The 22,376-nt window shown below is 38.2% G+C and overlaps 1 protein-coding gene across 4 annotated transcripts in view; it reads left to right on the top strand.

The window, feature by feature from the left end:
- Positions 1-22,376, top strand: part of deptor (DEP domain containing MTOR interacting protein) — a 51,218-nt gene that overhangs the window by 3,301 nt on the left and 25,541 nt on the right. For 2 of the 4 annotated variants that reach the window (XM_088928735.1, XM_088928733.1), the window contains exons 1-5: positions 1,637-2,339; positions 2,697-2,798; positions 9,148-9,326; positions 11,812-11,935; positions 18,602-18,780. In XM_088928735.1, the coding sequence (XP_088784861.1) occupies positions 2,332-2,339; positions 2,697-2,798; positions 9,148-9,326; positions 11,812-11,935; positions 18,602-18,780 (592 nt within the window). In that variant the 5' untranslated portion in view covers positions 1,637-2,331. Of the gene's footprint in view, positions 1-1,636; positions 2,340-2,696; positions 2,799-9,147; positions 9,327-11,811; positions 11,936-18,601; positions 18,781-22,376 lie in introns of those variants that run through there. The other 2 variants (XM_088928736.1, XM_088928737.1) reach the window with 2 other exon arrangements.

Genomic DNA, 22,376 nt, shown 5'->3' on the forward strand with positions numbered 1-22,376 from the left:
ACAGGAAGTACACAGAACATTTGATTGACAACATACTTGACCAATGAGAAACACGGAACTACTACGTCATCTGTGACGTACTATTTAGTAAATCAAGCACAGTACTCTTCTTCAGTTAAAAATGCGTTGGTAATTAGTGTTAGTGTATGTCCGCATCATTTTCGTTTACCGACTTGCGTGTATGCCTGGGTGTTTTTCAACATAATGCGTTTTCATGTATGATTAAGAAAGATTTTTGTCCATGCTGTTCCTGCTCTGCGCTCTGAATGGTTGCTTGTATTCAGAATCCGTGCATATATTCGTGAATATATACTGCATATGACCTATGAATGCATATGAATGCACCTCTGACAGATTTACCAGTGAAAAAGTGATAGTAAATGATTTGAAGATATCAAAGCAATAGTGCTGCATTTCACCTGCTTTTTCCAGTACAATATAAGGTTCAACACACTTAAGCTCGCAATCATTTTTGTCTTGATTTGCATTTATCATATCTTCATATACATATATTTAACATTTAAAATGGTACGCAATGGTGAAACATCATGAAAATCATTATTTATTCTTTGTATCACCTATTGTTTTTTTCTGTCTTCGAATTACCCAACCACTAAAAGGCGTACTTACTCATCTTTAAATGTCATATCTTAACGTGTCTGTAAGTAATGTCAGATTTCTATTCTCAGCGGCGTAACAGTAACTGCAGGTAAAAGACCGAGAGGTGACGTCCGTGACCTACAGAAAACGTATTTCGAGGCGTGCAGAACCCTCCTGTTGACATGTGGACCTGTGGCCGCCAATGTGCACCAACGGGTGGACAAACGATAAACTGCTTAACCTGTTGAATTAAAGGGGAAATTTCAGGATGGCTAGATCATACAAACCCAAAATGTAATTTAGCCAGGACACCGGGGGTTAACACCCCTTTATGAGCAATGCCCCTGGGATCTTTAATGACCAAGTTGTCAGCAGCGTGTTCTCTCTCTAACACGCCAAGGAACTGTACACGGCAACCCGCCGACCTGCATAGATTCTACAGTCAGAAAAGACAGTGAGCGATGACGGTAGCATCTAGGCAGTATGTTCAGTGTCTCAGGGACTAAAGACAGAGACTGACAAGACGACCACGATCTGTCCCAGTTCAGACACCCCAGCTAGTGCTACCAGTCGATCTGTTTTTCAGCGTGCCGAGACCGAGCAATGGCAAAGCGTCAGAACCCACACCAGTTATCCAGGACATCGGCTGCAGTACTCATGCCAAAGTTACATATGGAAAAAATAGGAGCAGTTGTTCTATGCACTGTGAATTAGTTTTAGATAAAAAAATCCCACTCTTTATTTCCATAGTGAATATGGAAAATCAATTAGTTTTCACATAAAATGAAGTTAAAAAAGGAACATTTTTGGGGGAAAAAAGGTGGTCTCTCCTTGGCCGGTATCAAAATTTCTGTCATATTTGTCAGTGTGATGCCAAAACGGTCAAATTAGAAGTTTATAATATTTTGCGTTTGCTTTTCTTGTCCCGACACCTGTTCAGATAAAGCATTAACTTAAATCTATCGACTCGCATTTCGTAAGAGGCTGTTTGCTGAGAAAAACAACTCCACGCCCCGCCTCCTCTGACAACTCCCCCCAATGACAACCCTACCTAGTGGCCAGGCTCGCCACAAAGACTCAAACGTGCCTCACCTAGTGCGCTGGTAAATAAACGCGAATGTGACAGCGAATGGGATTAACTGTGGCCAACAGGATACACCGGTCCGTTTGACATCTGTCTGATAACCCGACGAAGTGTATTCCTGGGTTTCGAACGGTTTTATCGCGTAACCACCCAGGAATGCATGTAGTCTGATCCGTTTTGAAATGCAGCAGTTGGGGTGTTAGGTCTGCACAGCACAGTGTCGTGGTATCGAATGCAAAATTAGAATCCGCAAAAAAACGGTATGCTTTATAATAATATTCACTTAGTATAAAGCGAACTGTTGAGAAAAAGAGGGTACTGACAGACGTATGGATTGTGGAATGCTACTCTTTTATTACCGTCCGCATAGATCCACTGGCTGCTAGGCTGGTGATTTCTTCTTCAATTCAGTAATAATTTGAAGCTTTGCGTTTTATTTTTAGACATAAAATTGTTAATGATCTGTTTGAGAGGTGGGGTGAAGTGGCTAATTTAAAGCGATCGTCTATGTATGGGTTAAGGTGGCTCTGCGTGTAATGTTAAAGAACATTTAAAAAATGAATATCTCCGCTTTTGTAAAGTTCAGCCTGCCTCACGAATACAATATGTAGGGTACTTCCACTTTTCAAATCGAAGCAATACCTGGAATGTTAAGGTAAGTGTTTAATTTAAAACAATTTTTTTACACAATGGAGCTGTCTTTGACAGAACATTGATAACCATAGTTTGCTGTATTTAGACCGCGCCTTTAATCCCCAGAGCATTAATGTCATTTCTTAAGTCGTTAATAGACGAAAGAATTTTAATAAAGACAACCGACAGCGCAAAGGTAGATTTAAAGGAAACGCAGGTTTTTTCTATTAATAATTGCCGTGCTGCATGTTAAAAACGTGAACGCCTTTTTGTTAACAACGCTTGTATTGAAAGACATTTGGCGTGATGTATGTTGAGGTCTTATCTTGATGAAGTTGTCTCTTCTTTGGCGTAACATTTTTTTAACCCCGTTTCTTAGAAACAGGTCCCTAGAAATGGAAGGTATCGAGCACGCCATGCAGAAGAAAGCTGCAGAGCTGGAGCGCGTGGCGGAGGTTCTGGTCACCGGGGAGCAGTTGAGGTAGGAGGAGCTCTTCCGCGCGCGCTTGACTCGAGGAGCCGAGGCAGCGCAGTGGGTTCAACCACTGAAACGATACAGCATTTCCGTTTTTGCTTTTGTTGAACTCTCGCATGTGCGCTGTGAAGTACGACTTTGCATTGCACGACGACCGGAGCTGGCGATTGTAGTTTTGTTTTTTGTTTTTTTGGGGAGATGTGCGGGCCCAAAACATTCACACAAACGTGTGACAAGCCACATCTTGAAAGAACACCTGTTATTTTGTGAAATGGGAACAGGGCACTTGTCGTGCATAAGCGGAAGGGAAAGCAGCATACTGACTTGAGGAGCTCAGGTTGGGAATCCGGGTGTGTGAGTTTGCAGCACATTCACAAAGGGCTGCCTCGCATCACTATTCACCCAAACTCTCGCTCTCGGAGAGACCAGGGGTTAGCGACAAAATGGAGACCATACAGTAATTTCATTAAGTTCACGATTATGTGCTTAATTCTGAATTTGTGCATTTTTTTTCCTATACCGTCAATTCATTTATTTTGTTACCGACACCAAGACAATGTGAGAAATTGTGACTGCAGTTCCCCTGTGTATTAATGGGATGTTCCTTGTGGTTCTTCGGTGAAAATCTTCATGCCTGGTGGGTTTCCTGACCAAGCACTCGGGCCACTTCAATCTGCTCTTCATGTTCTGGAGATGTAGCAGGTTTTATCCATTATTCAGGCATAGACCCCAGTTACTGTACCAAGTTTCAGCTAACAGTCTGAAGAGGCCGCTGGCATGAAGAGTTAAACACTTGTAAAATGAGGTGCTTGTCAGTAGATCACAAAAAGAAATTTAGCATAAAATGTGCGGAGTAGTTCACTGTATGTTAACTTTGGACTTGCAAAGTTTATTGGTTCCTTGATCTGTTTAATATATATTTAGATATTATCTCTGGATAGATATATACTGTATGTATAGATATTGAAGCATGGTGCTAATATTTCCACTTGAGAAGTCTTGTGGCACGTTTATCTAAACCATTGATGAGCAGTGTTATAATAGGTAACAGGCTAACCGCACGCAAACATAAAGGAGTTGAACAATTATTATCTTAAGTTCAGAACAAGAGGCAGCAATTATTAGCACAATTTCACACATAAAAGTGCTTCAAATAAGAAAAAACATATTATTTCCTTTAATAAGCAACTTTAAGCACTTTTAATAATGTGATTAAGTTACCCCATTTTGAATATAAAGGTTACGAACGCCAGCTTTGAAAACACCACTCAGACTAGCTTTGTCCAGTGTGCAGGTGTGGAATGATAGTGTGAAAGAGTTAAAAGAAGAAGTCTAGTGGAAGCAAAGCTTGTCTTATCCTCTTCTTGGTGTTGCCTTCTGTGTTTCTGCGGATAAGAGATACAATTGTGGGCTTCAGCCAGAAATTCCTTTGAACCATAGCCACCAATCCAAATGCCAATGCCAAGTGACAATTAAAAAGTATTCAATGTTAAAGTATTTTTTTTAGATTCCTGAAAAATGGACACGCTGTTTTATAACTTTTCTCCATTTTTTAATTTGGCTGAAGGCCATGCTGCTAATTACATAAAAAAAAATTTGTTTTCAAACTACAACATGGTTATGTTTGCTGAAGATTGGAAAATAAGCCCAATAACGTCCGTGAATTAATTGCTGTCTCAATGTCACGGGTTACAACAGAGACAGTTTCTTAGCGCTTCTGAAGAGCGTGGTTTGAATTTAATTTAGGAATGATGACGTTTGCTGCCAAGCACAGTCCCAGAGAAAGTAAAGCTGCAACAGCTTTGACCTTTCATCTGTACCCTTTGTTTAGAGAAACACTTGCAATTGGATAAAAATATAAAAATAATAGAGGGCATCCCTTACAGTGCCAAACAGCCCGTCATAAAGAAATCAAATATTACATTCAATAATTTACAGGAATTTCCAGTTCTTAAAGGTAATTAAAACAGATTATGAAGTTTCCATATAAAGTAAATTACACATCTATTGTTGATGTTGATCTGTTGGTATTGTTATGATCTATGAACTATTAACATAGTTGTAAAATTTGGAAAATTAGAAGTAACAAGCATATAACACTAAGGAAAGGAGACGTCTGAGTGTTTGTTACCACCTTTAGTTTTTATGAAAATATATACTGAGAACTGAAAGTGAAGTCATTTGCCTTTGGAGCCTGTTTGGAGTCTCTGACATCTGTTAAATTAATCTCCATGCGGATAAGCCTGTGAGTCAAAAATATGTTGTATAAGCTAAATTGATCTTTTTTATTTTTGTGTACAGTGAATGAAAGTTGATTAAAGTTCCATAATACATAGGTAACATATAGTATACAGTATATTGTGTCATATGTTCTCGGACAGCTCATGCAAATAGGAAAAAACACTTTTCTTTACATGAAAAACCTTTCTTTTTGTGTACATTGTTCATTGTCATAGGCAGATGGAACATATTGCAGACTTTTGAAAAGTAAAAATCTGTTCTCAGATTACACAATGACTTGGCTCCCCGTGGTCATCAGATTGATTCTAAGCTTAGTGTTCAGTGGCCAAGGACTGGGTGGAGTTGAGATTGTGAAGAGAACCCCAGATACGAACTGGCTGTGTGAAAGTGTCTGGGCTTGTCATGGAAGTCGATTTGTAGGTAAAAGATCATTGAGAGGCTGAGGAATTTACCTGGATCGCACAGTAGTTATTGCAAACCATATCTTAAAATGTTCCTTTAAAGTAATGGATTTTACTTCCTGATTTTTTGGAGGCGAGAGTGGTTATCCCTGCTTGAAAACAGCAGAGAATGAAAACAGAATATGGAAATGATTTGACAAATTAAGTGGTGATATTAACTGGAGCACCACCTGCTGTACCCAGGCCTCAGCTAACACTTTGAAGAGTGTTGCTGGCATGAAGAGTTAAACACCCATAAAATGAGGTGCTTGTCAGTAGGTCACTATCACATCTTTATAGAAGAAAATTAAGCATAAAACGTGTAGTATAAAGTTTACTGTATGTTTACTTTGGACTTGCCAAGTTCATCGGTCCCTTTTGAACAGAATGCATCTTCCATTAAAATATTTGATGACATATTTGCTTTTCATGTAGGAGTTAGTCCCAGTGCTTTGAACTACTAGGTCAATATCATAGGAAAAAACACAGTTTGAGGCCCTTTTGTTTAGAATGGTTTCCAAATTTCCGTGTACATTTTCACTAGCTTTTTGATTTCCTGATTTCCAATCAGGGGTGTTGTTTATACTAGTATTAATATAAATACCCTATTATATTGTTGCAAGAAAGTACATTATTACAGTATGTATGATTACCAACATACTGTAGGTAACAACAGCTGATAAGGAACATTAAAAAGTCACATTTGAATTAAAAGAAAACTTTACATTTGTTTAGCTTACTCTCATATGTGACCTTTTGCGCATCTGTTTATAGTTGATGGCATGTAAGAGCACAGTCAGCTAATTTTCTTTACACGAGACATTTGCTACACCTCAAGGGACCTCACGATATTTAGCAGCTGGAGCAGAATTTTAGTCTTCTGTGTGTTAAAGGCTAGCTACATTTTTCTGTTTATTTTCTTTTCCAAATTTTTTGAAAGATAGCCACCTACAAAGGCAACGCAACAGAATTAACAGCAGTTTCCTTGAGCAAATGTATACATGCTATAACGTGTGTGTAAAACGCTAAATAGAAATATATTACTTGCTAAAATGTGTTTTGATTTTAGCAAGCTGGGCTGATGGTTTTATGATTTGTATTATGAGCAGCCATTACAGTCATAGCAACCAACGTTTGGTTGTCTTTTTGCTGAATATATAGTAAATTATTTTTTCTTTCCTTGTACACAAACAGTGTACAAGAAATTAACATTGGATGAATCAAATCAAACATTTTGCTTGTTTAAAATAATTTCTAAAATAATGTGTCCAGAAAAACTTTGGACTTTTTTTACTTTTTTCATAATTCAGCTGATAATTCAGCTTGTGATGATCTTTTATTGTGTATTTAACCTAAACAAGCCACATTACAGATTGTAACACAAGTGATGCACTCCTTGTTCATTTTCTGCCACAGCTACTTGTTAGTCTTGCTTGGTTTAATATTTATTGAACTCCCCAAGGTCTCTAAGTTACAAACACCTGATGAAACATGTTGACTTTGGATCCTGGCTCATCAACTGTTTGTGGCTGATTAACTTCATGTAGCATTTGTCACATCTGTAGTGAGATCCGTCCAAGCTTAACTGCTTTATCCAAGTCAGGGTTGTAGGGGAGTCTAAGCCTAGCCCTGCAAGCAACGGGCGCAAGGCAGGATTCACCCTGCTAGGCTGCAGTGCTAACAGCTGTGCCACTGTGCCACCGTATCTGTCTGGAGATATGAATTAAAATTCATAAGATCGCGTACCTGGAGCACTGAAAGTTGTAGAATGTTAACTAGAGGACATCTGTGCTTTGTCCATGTATGTCCTGAAATGCATAATAGACTATTTCCTTTCCTAATTCCGAAAATTAACCTTTTAATTAGAATTAGAAGATAAACCTTTTTAAAATTGACAGATAATGGAATATTTCCTGTATGCTTCTAAAAATATCTGTGTTATTGGCAGTTTATTCTGTTAAGAGAATTCAATTCTCCCTTCTCCACCTGACCTGCTGTGTAGAGGGGCTGGTGACGCAAAACAGCTGCTGTGGACGACCCCGTGGATGAAGTGAATCTTCTCCTGTTTGCATGTCGCTACGGGACGAAAGCCTCTCTTAAAAGTGCAGGAAATGATTCTCTCTCTTTCCTAGCGTTAATCCCGCATCAGCAGGGTCCGCTTGTCGGCACGCCCGTCTCCATTTGGTGGTTTGAACCAAATCTTTGAGCTGACGTTGCCATTAATTGCGACCGAGAATACTCCAACCGGCGCGTCGGTGCATTCCTGGGGGTGCTATCTGTGTGGAGTTTGTGTGTTCTCCCCGTGTTCACCTGGGCTTCTGCCATTTGCTCTGGTTTCTTCCCAAAACCCAAAGTTACACTGGCAGGTTAATTGGTTTCTGGGAAATATGACCTTGGTCTGAGTGTGTCTGTGTCTGTGAGGGTCCTGCAATAAACTGGCATCCCATCCAGGGTTTATCCTGCTTTGCACCAGTTGCCAGGATAGACTCCAATTCCCCTGCAACCCTGTATAGGATAGAGTGCTTAGAAAAAAGATGGATGAAATTCAAGATGGCAGATCTGAGTATGAAAGTTTGTGTTTCTGAAACAACAACTAGTTCTTAACATTATGCGTGCAATATTTTAGGAAGTAATTTAAACAAAGTTGTGGGCCGTTTGAATACAGAATTTAGTATTACATTTCTTTGCGTATGTTGTGTGGTGAAAGTCCAGAGGACAGACTGAAGAATTGAAGCTGTCCATTGCTGCACGGTTATTTTAAGAATATCCTGTTGAAAATTATGCAGTAGCCTGTGGGTTCTGGGTCATGGTGGGCGACAACTGAGACAGTAGCTGTTGATGTTACTGCCTTGGAGGAGCATATACTGTACTTACTGTATATGCAGCACTTGGCTGAGCTATTCGGTTTGCCAGTGTTGCTGTTTGAGAACAATCAACCTTTTGTGAAAATGTTAAAATAGGACATAAAATTAGGCATAGCTGTAATACATGAAACCACTCTCAGCTAGCATCTTTGACCACCAGAGGAAATTCTATGATATATTTAGACTACCAAAGGTTCCATATTAAATATTAATTCTTAAATTGAACACAGTAAGCATTCAAGGTAATGTGTGAATAAGAACTGTTGAAAACAGTTCATGGATAGAAAAGAGAGAGTATTAATAAGGGTAAATTCTCTTTACAAGAGGGAGATACCATCAGTTTTCAGTTATGCTTGGAACATTATTCATAGTTGTACTTAATTTTTTACAAGGGTGTCAACATGCAAACTGTTGTTTACCCAGATTTAGGGCCAGGATTACCAGTATTACAGTGCTTAAGAGAAATCAACATGATACCGTTCACAGAGATCGTAACCCCTTAGAAAATTCAACAGTGACTGACACAAGTCATTAGGTTCTGCGATACTACTCCAACATCTGTAAACTAATTGGACTTTTTTATTTTTACCTTAAACATATAAACATAGGAAGTCAAGCTGCATTTTTATAAAGATACAAAATGTACTTCCCGGAAGCATTGCCTTAAAAAACCTATGGACCTGATCACCTTTATAATAACTATTACCACAGTATGGAAACACACTGTTATCTAACTATGGTATATCTGATTATTTCTCATTTTATTACGCTGCGGTTTAACGTGACTTGTTGTATTTTTTTTTCATTCAGGCTTCGCCTCCATGAGGGAAAGGTTATTAAAGATCGCAGGCACCATCTCAGGACCTACCCCAACTGTTTCGTAGCTAAAGAGCTGATTGACTGGCTGATGGAGCATAAGGAAGCATCTGACAGAGAAATGGCCATCAAGATTTTGCAGAAACTACTGGACCAGAGCATCATTCATCATGGTAGGCGTTCTTCACAGTTTTGTGAAAAGCTGTTGCAATGCTCTTAGCATGTGCCATTTTCTAGAAACGTACAAATTCTTCATTGTTTTTACATTCTTTTGGAGTTGCTGTGATGGTATCCTTACTAATGCACAATATACAGTATTGTTAGCATCAATTGTTGTATGTGCAGAAATATTGAACCTTATAATACCACATAATATGCTTATTATTATATGTATAACCTACAACCATAATGTCTGTACCATCCAGGGGCATTCAAAGCAGCTTAGTGATTTTCTGAATTGCTTTATGTTAGTCTTCAGTTTCTATGTATATAATGTAAATTTTACAATGGACTTTCATAATGAACACACTGGGTTTCTTTCACAGATGTTTCTGTAGTTTTGAAAGAAAGCATATAGAACAAATGAAATATGATTTACACGTCCTCTGACTCCACACATCTTATTTTTAAAATCTACGGTTCTCTTTGCTGAGTTTAAAACCATTCAATCATTTCTTAGTAGTTCATACATAACTAAAGAACAAGAAAAGTTGAGCCCTGGCCTAGTAAAAAAAGAAAGTTTCACATATTATTGTTTTTTAATATGGAAATTGTTTGGCTGCATAAAAAAGTAATACTTGCGTTGGTTGAAATGGACACATTGATTTGTTAACACTATTATATTTATATTAAGTATAAAAATAACAACTATTGGAGATCTGTATGCAAAATATATGCACTATAAGGATCGGGCCTCTCTTAATTGAACCGATTACTTGTTTATTTAATCAGTAGCTCACAGTTGTTGTCAATCTTTAAAACCATGTGACCTCAAAATTTACAGAGGTTCTCCAGGACCAGGGTTAGACACCCAATGTTTGATGATTGTCCTGTATTCAATGCTATATGAAATTATACTTTCTCTTCATCAAAAAAATATTTTTTCTGTCTATAAAAATGTTAGCATGCCACTTGTTCCATTTTTAACTTATACATAGAACATATGCTGCACTATACCTGGGTTTGCAGATGAAGATCAATCTTAACATCATAGATGTAGAGCACGCATGACCGATACTTGACTTACACGTTTTGGGAATGTCCTGTGATGGGACACTTCTGGGTGTATGTGACTGATGTGATCTTGGATTTTAGAGGTATAACTGTTCCATTGAGCACTCAACTGCTCCTACTCAATGATGATTTCCAGCTTGCTAGCAGTCTTAAGGAATTATTTAATTGTTTAGCTGATGGGCCTAACTACAGCAAAAATGTTTTCAGGAAGATTGTGTGAAGACTAAGATACCCTTGAACTGCATTTTCAGGCTTTCATGTGCAGAGCTAGTTCTACAGCCAGTTTTGTGCTAGAGTGACCTCTGTGTCAGTCTGGACAAGTGCGTTCACAGTGTTTCTTTGATTAGTGGCTCCACTAATCCGTTTTTGCTTTGAGCTAATTTGCTTTGAGTTTTTTTTGTGCTGCCTGTATTTACCAGTGCTCTCAAATTACTCTACCGGTTAGGAACATAAGAAAGGTTACAAACGAAAGGAGACCATTTGGTCTATCTAACCCATTTGTTAGTTGGCAGACCAAGGATCTCATCCAGCTGTTTCTAGAAAGAAACCAGGGTATCGGGTTCAACAATAATATGGCTGGGGTGACTTTTCCACACTTCCTACTAGTAAACCAGGTGCTCCTGTTCTTGATTCGATATTCAATTCTGTGCCCTCTGGTTTGTGTTTCACTGTTCATTTTGACTAAATCTGCTGGCTTGCCATTGTGAATGTGTCTTTTGGATTTTGAATGCTTCTAACAGTAGTAAAAGCACTTTGTCAGTCAATATCAGACTGTGACAAGGATCCCCCCAAGCCATGCAGAATTGTCTGCATGCTGTCAGGGGTAGGGTTGGGATAAGTCTTATCAGATTTATTTGATTTTTTTAGCAACAGCGACTCCTGCTAGGCACCTGCAGGCTTGCAGTGACGTCGATGAGAGACGTGTTGCTCCTCCAGTCGGCCTGCTTACAATTAAAACACTTTAGAACATGTGCTGTATGTGCAGCGTGTATTTACCGGAAGATATGTCTGCTCTCTCCTGAACAGTGCATGTTCCTGTGTCGTTCTCTCCTCAGTTGTACAGGATGTTTAGCTACATAGCTGAACAACTTACAATTGGTGATTCCACATTGGTTGGGTATGAGAGTTTAAAAAAAACTGTCTGGTTAGAAAATAATGACTAGTGGAAAAAAACATGAATCATTTTAAATTTACATGCTCTCTTAAATTTGTGGAAGAGGGAAATGTCTCCATACTTTGAAGCTAGCAATAGATTGAACTAAAAATATTGATGTGGGCTCTTTAAAGGAGCTATAGTATAGCATAGCACAGATACTGTATATATTTTTAGTAATACAATATGTGGAACATATTATTTTAGGGATATTGAGTGAAATCTCTGTAGTGTTTAGTATGTAAACAGTTTGTCTTGTTTTTCTTTTGCAGTCTGTGATGAACACAAAGAATTCAAAGATGCAAAGCTCTTCTACCGTTTCAGGAAAGATGATGGAACCTTCCCATTGGATAATGAAGCCAAGATTTTCATGCGAGGGCAGAGGTTATATGAAAAGTATGTTATATTCGGTTTTCAATGCCAACTACAAAGATGACTATCAAAACAAATAATAGGTGGGGTCCACAACTATAATAACAACATATTATTATTATTATTAATAATAATAATAATGCTTATTATTATTATCAGCATCAGCATCCTTGGGTAAAATGAATACATTCAGGTATGCTGCATATAGAGAATTGAAATTCCTGAAATCCATTGTAAATGTCTAATATAAGCCACAGATAATGGCAACATTGTAATGATGTAGATTGAATCAGTCTGATTTTCTGTATCAACATTTCCATTAACCGTGTCTGACAACATATTTTTTGTTCCAAGTTTTGCTTTTATAGTAGGTACTATACGATAGTATAGTAGCCTGCATATTTTCCACTCCTCAGTCACGATTAGCAAAAACTATGAAGTGAGGAATCTTTTATTTTTTTCTTGCATTGCTTTTCAAAATGTGCCCTCTTCCCTTCATAGTTCCTTCATGCACTTCTAAAATATATAAAGTACAGACTGAAATGACTTTATTTTTTAAGTCGGTCATATTTATTTTACTAACACTCATTTTTTTATTATTGGCAACTAATCAGTTTTTGGAATACCATACCATATAATATGGTATCAATGTCTATACCAGTCTTTTTTTTTCATAACATTAACTAGGTGGACTGAGAAAAATTAAACCTCATTCATTATTCAGAAAGAAGCTCTGTTTACAGTGTTTTGGGAGACTTAAATTTCTTAAGAGCAAATCCACTTAAATGTAACATTAGTCGGGTGATTGATAATTATTGTAGTGAAACCCAGAACACTGTAATCTAAGTTATAAACATTTGCACTGTATATTATATGTCTATCATGTTTGATTAATCTTTCGACTTTTAAATTATTATTAAAGTCAGTATTATTTTTATGATGTGACTTTCTCATTTGTAAGTATTATATTCAGTTTTATGGACATTTTTGTTTTGGTTCAGCTTCATACTATGGAGTCCATAGTATAAAAGGATACTTTTTAGTTCATATCCTTATAGTAAAGTGGGGGGGTGTAAGAGGTAATACAGGAAGTTAAATATTTAAGTTAGATAGTCCGGCCTGACAGCATCAGTACAGTCATTTCCAAAAATGTCAAATAATAACACCACTTCACCTACTCGGGCAATATAAAGAAAGGTTTTGTGGCCTCTCTAATCTTCTGTGAACAATTTGGTTCACAGATTCTTAATTAGCAAAAATGTAAATAAAAATATTTATTGAACAAAACTGCAAGCATTCACAAAACAGAAACTATTATATACAGTACAAATGTTTTCTTAGAGTCTAACATTGTACATCCAATCCTCTCTCCCAGCTGCCTTATAGCACTAAATACATTTCGATATAAATGTTTTTAAAAGTAAATTTAAGCATTTTCATAAACTACATTATCCAAAGGTGATCTTACCCTTTAAATGGATGATTTAAATAAAACAATTCTGGTCCATAACAATCATACATCCACATAAACAAAAGACACAAATGACAAAAGCTGCCTAGTGGATTTACAAAATGAAACATTACTAGCTACAAGGGAAGTACAGTATGTCTCCTTTCTCTAAAATTACTAAAATCCCTTCAGTGCTGAAATAACAGTTTGGTTTTGGATCTAGAAGAGGAATCAGTGATAAATATCAACAGTCTGCTGTAGCTCAATAGCTCCTGTTTCTCAGAATGCAATGCATCTTCTTCATATACATATTTATCCTTCCATCTCTGACTTCCTTATATTCTTAGTACACCAGACGGTCACACTGGCTGTTAGTCATCTTTGACAAATGTTAGTGTTTTTCTATGTTTTCCACATTGTCAAAGTGAGAATTTAGAAATTAGGTAAACATATCCTTTAAATGCATTCAGAAGCACTTACTGTGCACTGTAATCATTAAGACTTCGTGAAGCCCAGATGTTTCTTTGTACAACCATCAGTTTTCAGTCTAAAACCCCAAGGCATCAACAAAGCAAAACTACTAAAACTGATCTACTATGTAACTGAGAAATCAACACATCGACCACTGGCTAAATATAGTTGTTCTTGTCCACTTGTGAATTTTGTCTTCTTTATCAGTGTTTGAGTGCCAGTGTGGAACTCCGTATATGGATCTTGCTGAAATGTTAGCCACTGTGTCCCATACATTAGGAGCTGACTGCATTGGCAGGCACATTGGCATCAAGTCAGTAGGGTTTTCCGAGGCTGAGGTGCTTATTCGGACCACAGGTTGAGCGCTATAATACGTACTGTACGTCTTGGGTTCAAGCCAGAACACTAACGCACTGTGAATAAGATTCCTCAAGTGGTGAAGCATGGTTGATTGAACATCATCTACTGTATATAGGGTTAAATTGAATTACCCTGGTCTCTCAGCATTCTATTGAACAGTGACTCCCCAGAATTCTTGAGTACCTGAAGGCTTGTAGTGCTGTCAGTGAGAGATGCACCGGTGCTTCAGTCTTGTGTACTCTGAAACTTGTGAGGAATCAAACGCCCAACAACTCTGCAGGTGGTTCATGTCAAAGAAGCATGTCAATTCCAAGACTTTCCTTTATTTTCCATGTGTTTGAAAGCCTCCGAGGAGTGATATGCACTTCCAAACACATGGAAAATAAATAATACAGAAAAGAGTCCATAGTTCTGAAGGAAGAGAACTTTCTGAAACTCCCATTGTTTAATTATTGTAGTTTTTTTACCCTCCTTCCCAAATCTGGAAATTTTAGCAATTGATGCTGACTATGACTATGTGAGTGGCTAACAAGCACTGTCAGTTGCTTGGGATCCTGCTTTTTTATCAGTATTCAGTAGCGTACTAGCACTGTAGATGCATTGATGAATGTGTAAGATAGTGATTTGTATCTTTGTTCATGCTGCATTCTGTTTTGTTTTTTTTACACAGGACATATAGTTGATGCATTTTTTTGTTCTTTCCAGATTCAAAAAGTTTTTACTTTTTGACACTACAAGTCTATCAAGATCAGGTCAGATCACTTTATTAGCCACATACAATTTCTTGCATTAGGAATTTGTCTTTTTCGCATACCCCAGCTTGCTCTCCATGAGACACAGGCACACAGACAGAAAGAAGCTTGGTGTCAGAGCGCAGGGTCAGCCATTGTACAGCGCCCCTGGAGCAGCTGGGGTTAAGGGCCTTGCTCAGGAGCCCAACGGAGTTGGATTCCTCTGCCGGCCACGGGATACGAACCGACAGCCTTCCAGTCACAGGCGCAGATCCTTAGCCACTGCTCCGCCCCCCACAGAGCCACCGCTCCGCCCCAACACATTCGTGGTGATAGTCGATTTTTGTTTGTCATAAAGGTTAGAAGGTTTCTGGTGCCATAGCAGAAAGTTAGAAGCCGTGTTATTATGAGACGGTCTCTAAGCAACTAGTGTTAGTTCATGACATGCTAACACTCGCTCGGTGATTTATGACTAGCTGTACTGTGAAGCCTTTGTTTCAAAGGACAGGGTAATAAAAAGCCTGCTCTTGAGAATGCATGCCAGTGTGCACGGCTGTCAAGATTCTTTTTCCACATTTAAAAAAAAATTTTATATAGAGAATTCATGACCAAGAGCGAATAATCAAATTGAGGTGCTCAGTGATGAAAATTTACACGGTTATTAAACATATAAATATACAGATCAAGTAGGCCATCAATGACATAGTTTATGATCAACTGCTTCTTCTTCATTGGAAATATTTTAAAGCCTTTGTTTATGTTGCACTCATCATTGCAGTCATTCCTATCTGATGTCTCTAAAGATAGCAGTAAAGAATTAGAGACCTTGTCTCTGGTTGTCACTAATAATGTTTCCCAGAATGCAAACCACCCATTGTGGAGTTTGGAATTTGCCACTGTCTGTCATGAAGATGAGGTGGAAGCAGCTGTAAAGTATTGGCAATGCCATGTGCTTTTCTTGAACATCCTCGTCTAGCCTCTGCCGGCTCTTATGCCTGCCAAAACACCAGCGTAATTAAAACTTTCATACTTTTATCCAGCCAGCTAATCTGTTGCAGCCAGAGCTAGACTGAGAGAAAGAGACTGCATTTTAACAGAACAGGAGCTGGACTGCATTTTAACAGAACAATTTTTCAGTTGAGTAAGGGTTATATTTTTAATTGATTTAAAATGTACGTTTATCCTTTTACTCTGGATCTAAGCCACTGTTAGTGTATTTCTTGGGTGTTAAAAACTCCAGAGAAGCAGAAAGCAGTTGTTGTCACACAGCAGAAGAATCCTTTGGGCCGTCACAGAAACTACAGCACAGCTGACCACACCCTTGCACCTTGGCCTGTTGTTTTACATCCTTATCTTTGTGTTGGGTTGTGGGATTTTATGAAGACAACCTGATCCCGATCCTTGGCTAACAAATAATAATAATTCAATGCATCAGGAAGTGTATTTCATTTCAAGGGGTCTCAAAGTGTTTTACATATAGGAGAGGATTCTCTTCACCCACCACCTGGGTGACATGTGGTAGCCATTGTGTGCCAACCCACTGCATAGCAGATAACGTGGAGTGGAAAATTCCTTCCACCATCCACCATTGAATTAAGGTGGGACTTTCGATAGGCCACATTGTGGAATTTAGTCAGGCCACCCATAATCTTAATGCACATTTTTCCATGACAAAGTAATCAGAAGCACCTCTACCTCAATATGGGCATCACTGTCACCATACTGCCCCTAGCCACCATCATCCAGGGTGAAGTGTGCTGCCTTACTGGACCACCAGTGCACCAGCATTGCTTACAGCAGCAACCTGCTGTTTCTTTTTCCCAGGCCTGTTCTGACCAGGGCTTGCTCTCCTAGCTAGTCAAATCTGAGGAACTCAGGTTTTAGAGTGGCAATGCAGCTATTAAAATGTTACAGTAATGACGCTCTGATTGACTTGATGCAATTTTTATGTCCCATGTTATTTAATTGATTAAATCTGAATGTAAGCAAATATTTATTAGTATTACGTTCTTCTGTCTTTTGCAGTTTGTAACTTTACCTTTTACCATGTTTACCTTTTTCATCTTTGATTTATGAATGTGGATAATTGAAATTTTAAGTTACTTTTAATCTTGTAACAGAGTGTAGTGCAGGAAAGAATGCCTTGTAATGTATTGTTTTTAACTACTATAAATATATAATTTACTGTCAAAGCACTTAGAAACTGTGACACAAATTGCCAGGAGTTCTGTGTTAATACCTGTGCCATTGACTTGAGGAATGTGGTGATCGTGTAAACAATATACGAAGAGAAATGTGAATTTCATTTGAAAGTTACTTACTGGAATTATAACATTGAATTGGTTATGACCTTTTTTAATCAATCAATTCAGATCAATTAATCAAAAGCACACCAGAAACATTTTAGCTACCTGTATGTACTTTTATTTTTAAAAAAACACACATGCATAAATACAATGATTAGTTTTATAATTTTCTAAGAAGTGTTCTGACATATTTATTTTGTATTAGTTCAATTAAGTAGCTGTGTCAGGATTTGTAGGCTGCAAAGGAACAAGTAAAGGTTTATTCCATGCTGAAAAGAAACACAGCATTTCATGTGTGAGCCTTCTTGACCATCTTTACTTGTTCCTATTTATTTTGTATAATGAAGAAAAGAAACTAAGTTCCTCTAATAATATCCTTCTTTACTTGGGGATTATAGCTGATAGGACAAGAACAAAATGTTGCCAAGACTCTCAGCCAGGAAAAAGGGTTAAATTATTGTAGGTCACACCAGTGCTCTGGAGTTGGTGAAAGTCGGCGAACTCAGATTAGATAAAACTGCATTTCCCCATTTTGGTCACATAAAGGGTAAAGATCGAATGTGTGATTATTCAGATTTGACTTTCACTGGGCTCGAGTGCTGTAGTTGTGTTATGCAGACTTTATTGACCAGAAAAGATAAGGATTTCAGTTTTAACTAAATGTGTGTCAGAAACAGAGAGATGCAAAAATGTAGTGTAGTTTTGAAAGCATTATGTGGAAATTGCTAAATGTTGTACAGGTACGAGTAATGGATTTTGAAAAAAAAAGCACAATGAGCATAGGGTCTTAAAGGCCTCTCGAAACTGCATCATGAAGTTTGTCTGGCAAAACCTGTTGAATTTATATTCCTGTATATTACATTTGGCAAGATTACATTGATTTTTTATTTCAATGTCACAAGCACAAATGTGCTAGTTTGCTATGGTAAATAATACTGTATGTTAAATGATCATTTCAAGTCGGTAGCTGCGTCAAGCATGTGCAGGGTGCAAAGGAACAGGTGAAGGCTTATTCCCTGCTGGAAAGAGAAGAAAAGTGACACAACGTGTCGGTTGTGGAGCCTTCATCAGGTGTGAAGAAGAAGAGGAAGGCTCCACAGCCAAAATGTTGTGTCTCCTTTTAGCATGGAATAAACCTTTACTTGTTAAATTACAATGAATACTGAAGTACTTTATGCACTTTTTCTGCTAATTTTTTGGAATAATGTAACTGTCGTTACAGGTTTTTATACATTCATTAAAATTGATAAGACAGTTTCCGTAAAGACATCTAGTAATCTCTTGATAGAAGCTGTAGGTGCTGTGACAACATTCACTGAAGTTCCAGGCCACTTTTAAACAAGACGTTACATGTTCTTCTCTTTACTGGCAGGCTGATGACCACAGACAGCTCTTTGGTGCAGACGAGGGAGGAGGAAGGAGTGAAGTTTGAGCGGACGCTGGTGGCCTCCGAGTTTGTGGACTGGCTGGTCCAGGAGGGAGAGGCGTCCACTCGGGAGGAGGCGGAGCAGCTGGGCCGGCGATTGCTGGAACATGGCATCATTCAGCATGGTGAGGCCAGCCCTGGGCACCTGGCACCCTTCACACAGGGATCTGACAATGCAAGGGCACCACCCTTTACAGCCCTTGGTCTAGTCAGGTGAAAGGATCCTTAACTACAAATGTCTATACAGAGCATCACAGAACTCTTCCCTTCTTATGCATGTGTTTTTAGAAAAAATAATACGTGGCTGTATTAACTGAATCCAGTATACACTACACTCAGGTGACTTTAACTGTTGCCTATCGTAGTGAACCGCCTTATCAGTGAGTTGACAGGGTGTGGCTGATGAGGTGTTTCAGCTTATTGAATGTCAAGCCTGGTAAAAATCAAGAAAGAAAAACACTGGAAAGCACCATTACATCTCACAGTACGGTGTCCTGCTGCTGTCAATGTATAAGGAAGCCAAATTCTTTTAAGCGATGTATCAAGTTTTTGAGTTGATCACCGTGGTGCACATCATTAAGCATGACACTGAGATTCAGAAGATTACACTAATTATTGTCTGGAACAGACTGATTGATTGGGAGACCTAGGAATTATAGTTTAGTCTAGTTTTTACAGAACAAATTTACGGGCCTGACACTGTGTCCTTCCTATGTGCTCATCCTAACCTGCCAACTAGACATTGAAGCAAGCATTGAACATGCATTCTCATGCCATTGGCTTATGAAATGAGAATGTCACTTATGCTGTGGATGATCTATTCAACAGACGTGAGTCTCATTGAACATTTGTGGGATGACCCTGGATGAGGCTTTCACTTGTCCAGGCCCTATGAGTAGAATGGGACTCCCACAAGACACAACTGGAAACACATGCAAAATATGTGTAACAGAGGTACTGCTTCCAGAAGTAGCCGCATACACTACTAGCTTCAGACTTTTCAGTGCAGAACTTCTTTTGATGACAAATGTTAATGGGCATAATGACATGTCCATTCATCAAAACATCAGTCCACCTTCTGCAAAAAAGATTTTACCATCGTCCTGATAATAACTTTTTAATTCATTCATTTTTTTTAAATGTTCCACATGATGCCCTTTATTTTGGAAAGCCAGTTTCAAACTTCACCTTGTAGCAACAGTTACGCCATGGCCAGGGTATGTGTGATGATGTGTGCAAAATCCTCCTTTTACGCTATGGGCCACCTCCACAAAGGTTAATCAGCTATTAATCCTTGAAGAACGTGAGCTCAGCCCTGGTGGTTTCCATGTTGCTCACCCAGTAATTATTAATGTTTTTAAACTCATTAATCCCTCTCAGATTTCTGCTTCCTTAGTTTTTTAGTTAAAGTTCAATGGATCAATAGACGTTTAATGAAAACTATTTCTCAGAATGATATATTTTGCAGAAGAAGTGTTTTAGATAACACATGTAAGATATAGAGGCAACATGGTTGTGCAGCTTAGCATTGCTGCTTCACAGCACTGAGGCCCTGGGTTCAGTTCCTGGGGTGCTCTCTGCATGGAGTTTGTATTTATTATATTCTTCACTCTACCAAAGTGTGAGTGTGTGTGCCTTGTGATGAACTGGCGTCCCATCCAGGGTGTACCCTGCCTTGCACTCATTGCTTTCCAGGCTAGGCTCCAGCTCTTCTGTGACCCTGTGTTGGGTAAAACGGTTAGAAAATGGATGAATAGATGTAAGGTATACCATTTGTATGAGAATTTACACTTGACAACATTGAACATTTTAGAAACTGACACAAACAGCATAAAAAGTAAGATTTGAAAGATAAAAATAAGATATTAATGTGTAGGTACCAATTTAAAAAGTGCATTCTGAGGCTCTTAACAGTGCCAAAACTTGAACGTTCTAGAAATGTATGTAAAAAACTCTGAGAAAATAGGAGGACAGATTGCTTAAGACATTAGTCTTAAATATGTGTTGTTACTTGACTAACAGCAAAGTACAGTGCAAAAAATTCACCATTTTGTACAAAATTACTTTAAGCAAAACCAACCTATTTTTAATTACTGTGGGCATGCTGACGGAACTCCAGGAGCGTCCAGTGTGTCATGTTTTATTAAAAACCAAGGATTTTTTGTAAGGATTAAATGTGCTTTTTGCACCAATGGAGGGGTAGCTTATTGCCGTCTTCATGGACTTAAGTATGAGTGTGGATGTTGTGTCGTCACGTACATCTCCTAGATGGAGTAGGGAAACAATCGATGAGGCCAGCAAAGTGAGAGGATACGGAGTTAAACGTGTAGCTCTGTAAAGCGAAGAGTGAAACTTGTTTTGACCTTAATTCTTATATACTTATATACTGTAGCAGTGCAGAGCTTAGTGCACTGCTGCCTAAAGAAAGAGGACTTTAGCTCGTTTCACTTTGCACTTTTACCGCTAATGCGACCCATTCACTGAGGAATATGTGCCTTTCATTTAGATGAACCAAAAGCTTTCTAGCCATTGAAGTGCTTCAAGTGCATCTATTGAAAAAAAGGTTCATTCCTCCAGTGAAAGAGCAGAACATCTTTACTGAGAATGATTGAAAACTCATTGTAAAAAATGGGTGATATTCTATAAGATGCATTTTCCCTTACTACTAATTGCAGAGTAATGTGATGAAGAATTCAGAGGTGACATATGCATACCTCCTCTCCTTATTAAAGGTTGCTGCAGAGTATTTAATGATGAAGGGTCCCATGATTAAAGGATTGAATGCAGAATACTGCCATCTAGTGATTTATGAGATCCTTCCTGCCCTATGCCATTTTATTTCCCAGTATTTATACAGAGGTGTTTTAGTATGTCCAGAGACACTGCAATGTGTGTGATACAAATACCTATGCACATACCCTACTTTAAAAAACAAAAAATAAAATTGTAATTCTTTGTTTTGTTGAGAATCTAATAGCATCCCCATCATGAAGGAAGTATGCATTTTGTGTAGTGTATATATTACTTTTCACTATGGCTTTTCCTTTAAATTATACTGGCAAATAATGTATAAATTGCTTGTAGCTATGAAGCTTTAAAGGTGAAGAAGGAATACAGTGTATAACTGTCTTGAGAAGTATATGGCCACATCCTTAAGTACTAGTTTGCATGATGTTATATTTCATGTAGTTGGGTTCCAGTAACACGTTTTGTTTCTTCAGAAAACACATTTACTACAAAAACATCAAAATACAGATAGGGAGTTAATACCACTTTCAAACTCAGTCTCTCTTTGTTGTCTCTATCTGCCACTCACATAAGATCTAATCTTTATTTTATTTTTGAATATTTTTAAAAATCCATAGTCTTAAACTATACTGTAGATCCACTTCATATATGTGTGTGCCCAGCAATGGAATGGCCTTTGGGCCCGCCTGGCCACCATGACCCTGAATTGGATTAGCTGTTATTAACAGTGATGTGATGATGTGAGAAAGCAAAGGAGTTGTAATGTGAGCTGAGCTATGAAGAAACAATTGACTTTTCCAGAGTGGTCTGTTGTATGATAAATTAAAAATCTTTAAAAGCGCTTTGTCTTAATACACCTGTAGTGGTGCTCCTTTTGAAAGTGATGGCAGGGCAAGAGTGTCATGCCCTGTATACCTAGAGGGCCATCTGCTTCTGTCCTGTTCCTAGTTCCCTGTGATTATTCATATCTTTC

Source organism: Atractosteus spatula, chromosome 12 (assembly GCF_055471065.1).
Source record: "Atractosteus spatula isolate fAtrSpa1 chromosome 12, fAtrSpa1.hap1, whole genome shotgun sequence".
Taxonomy (NCBI): Eukaryota; Metazoa; Chordata; class Actinopteri; order Semionotiformes; family Lepisosteidae; genus Atractosteus; species Atractosteus spatula.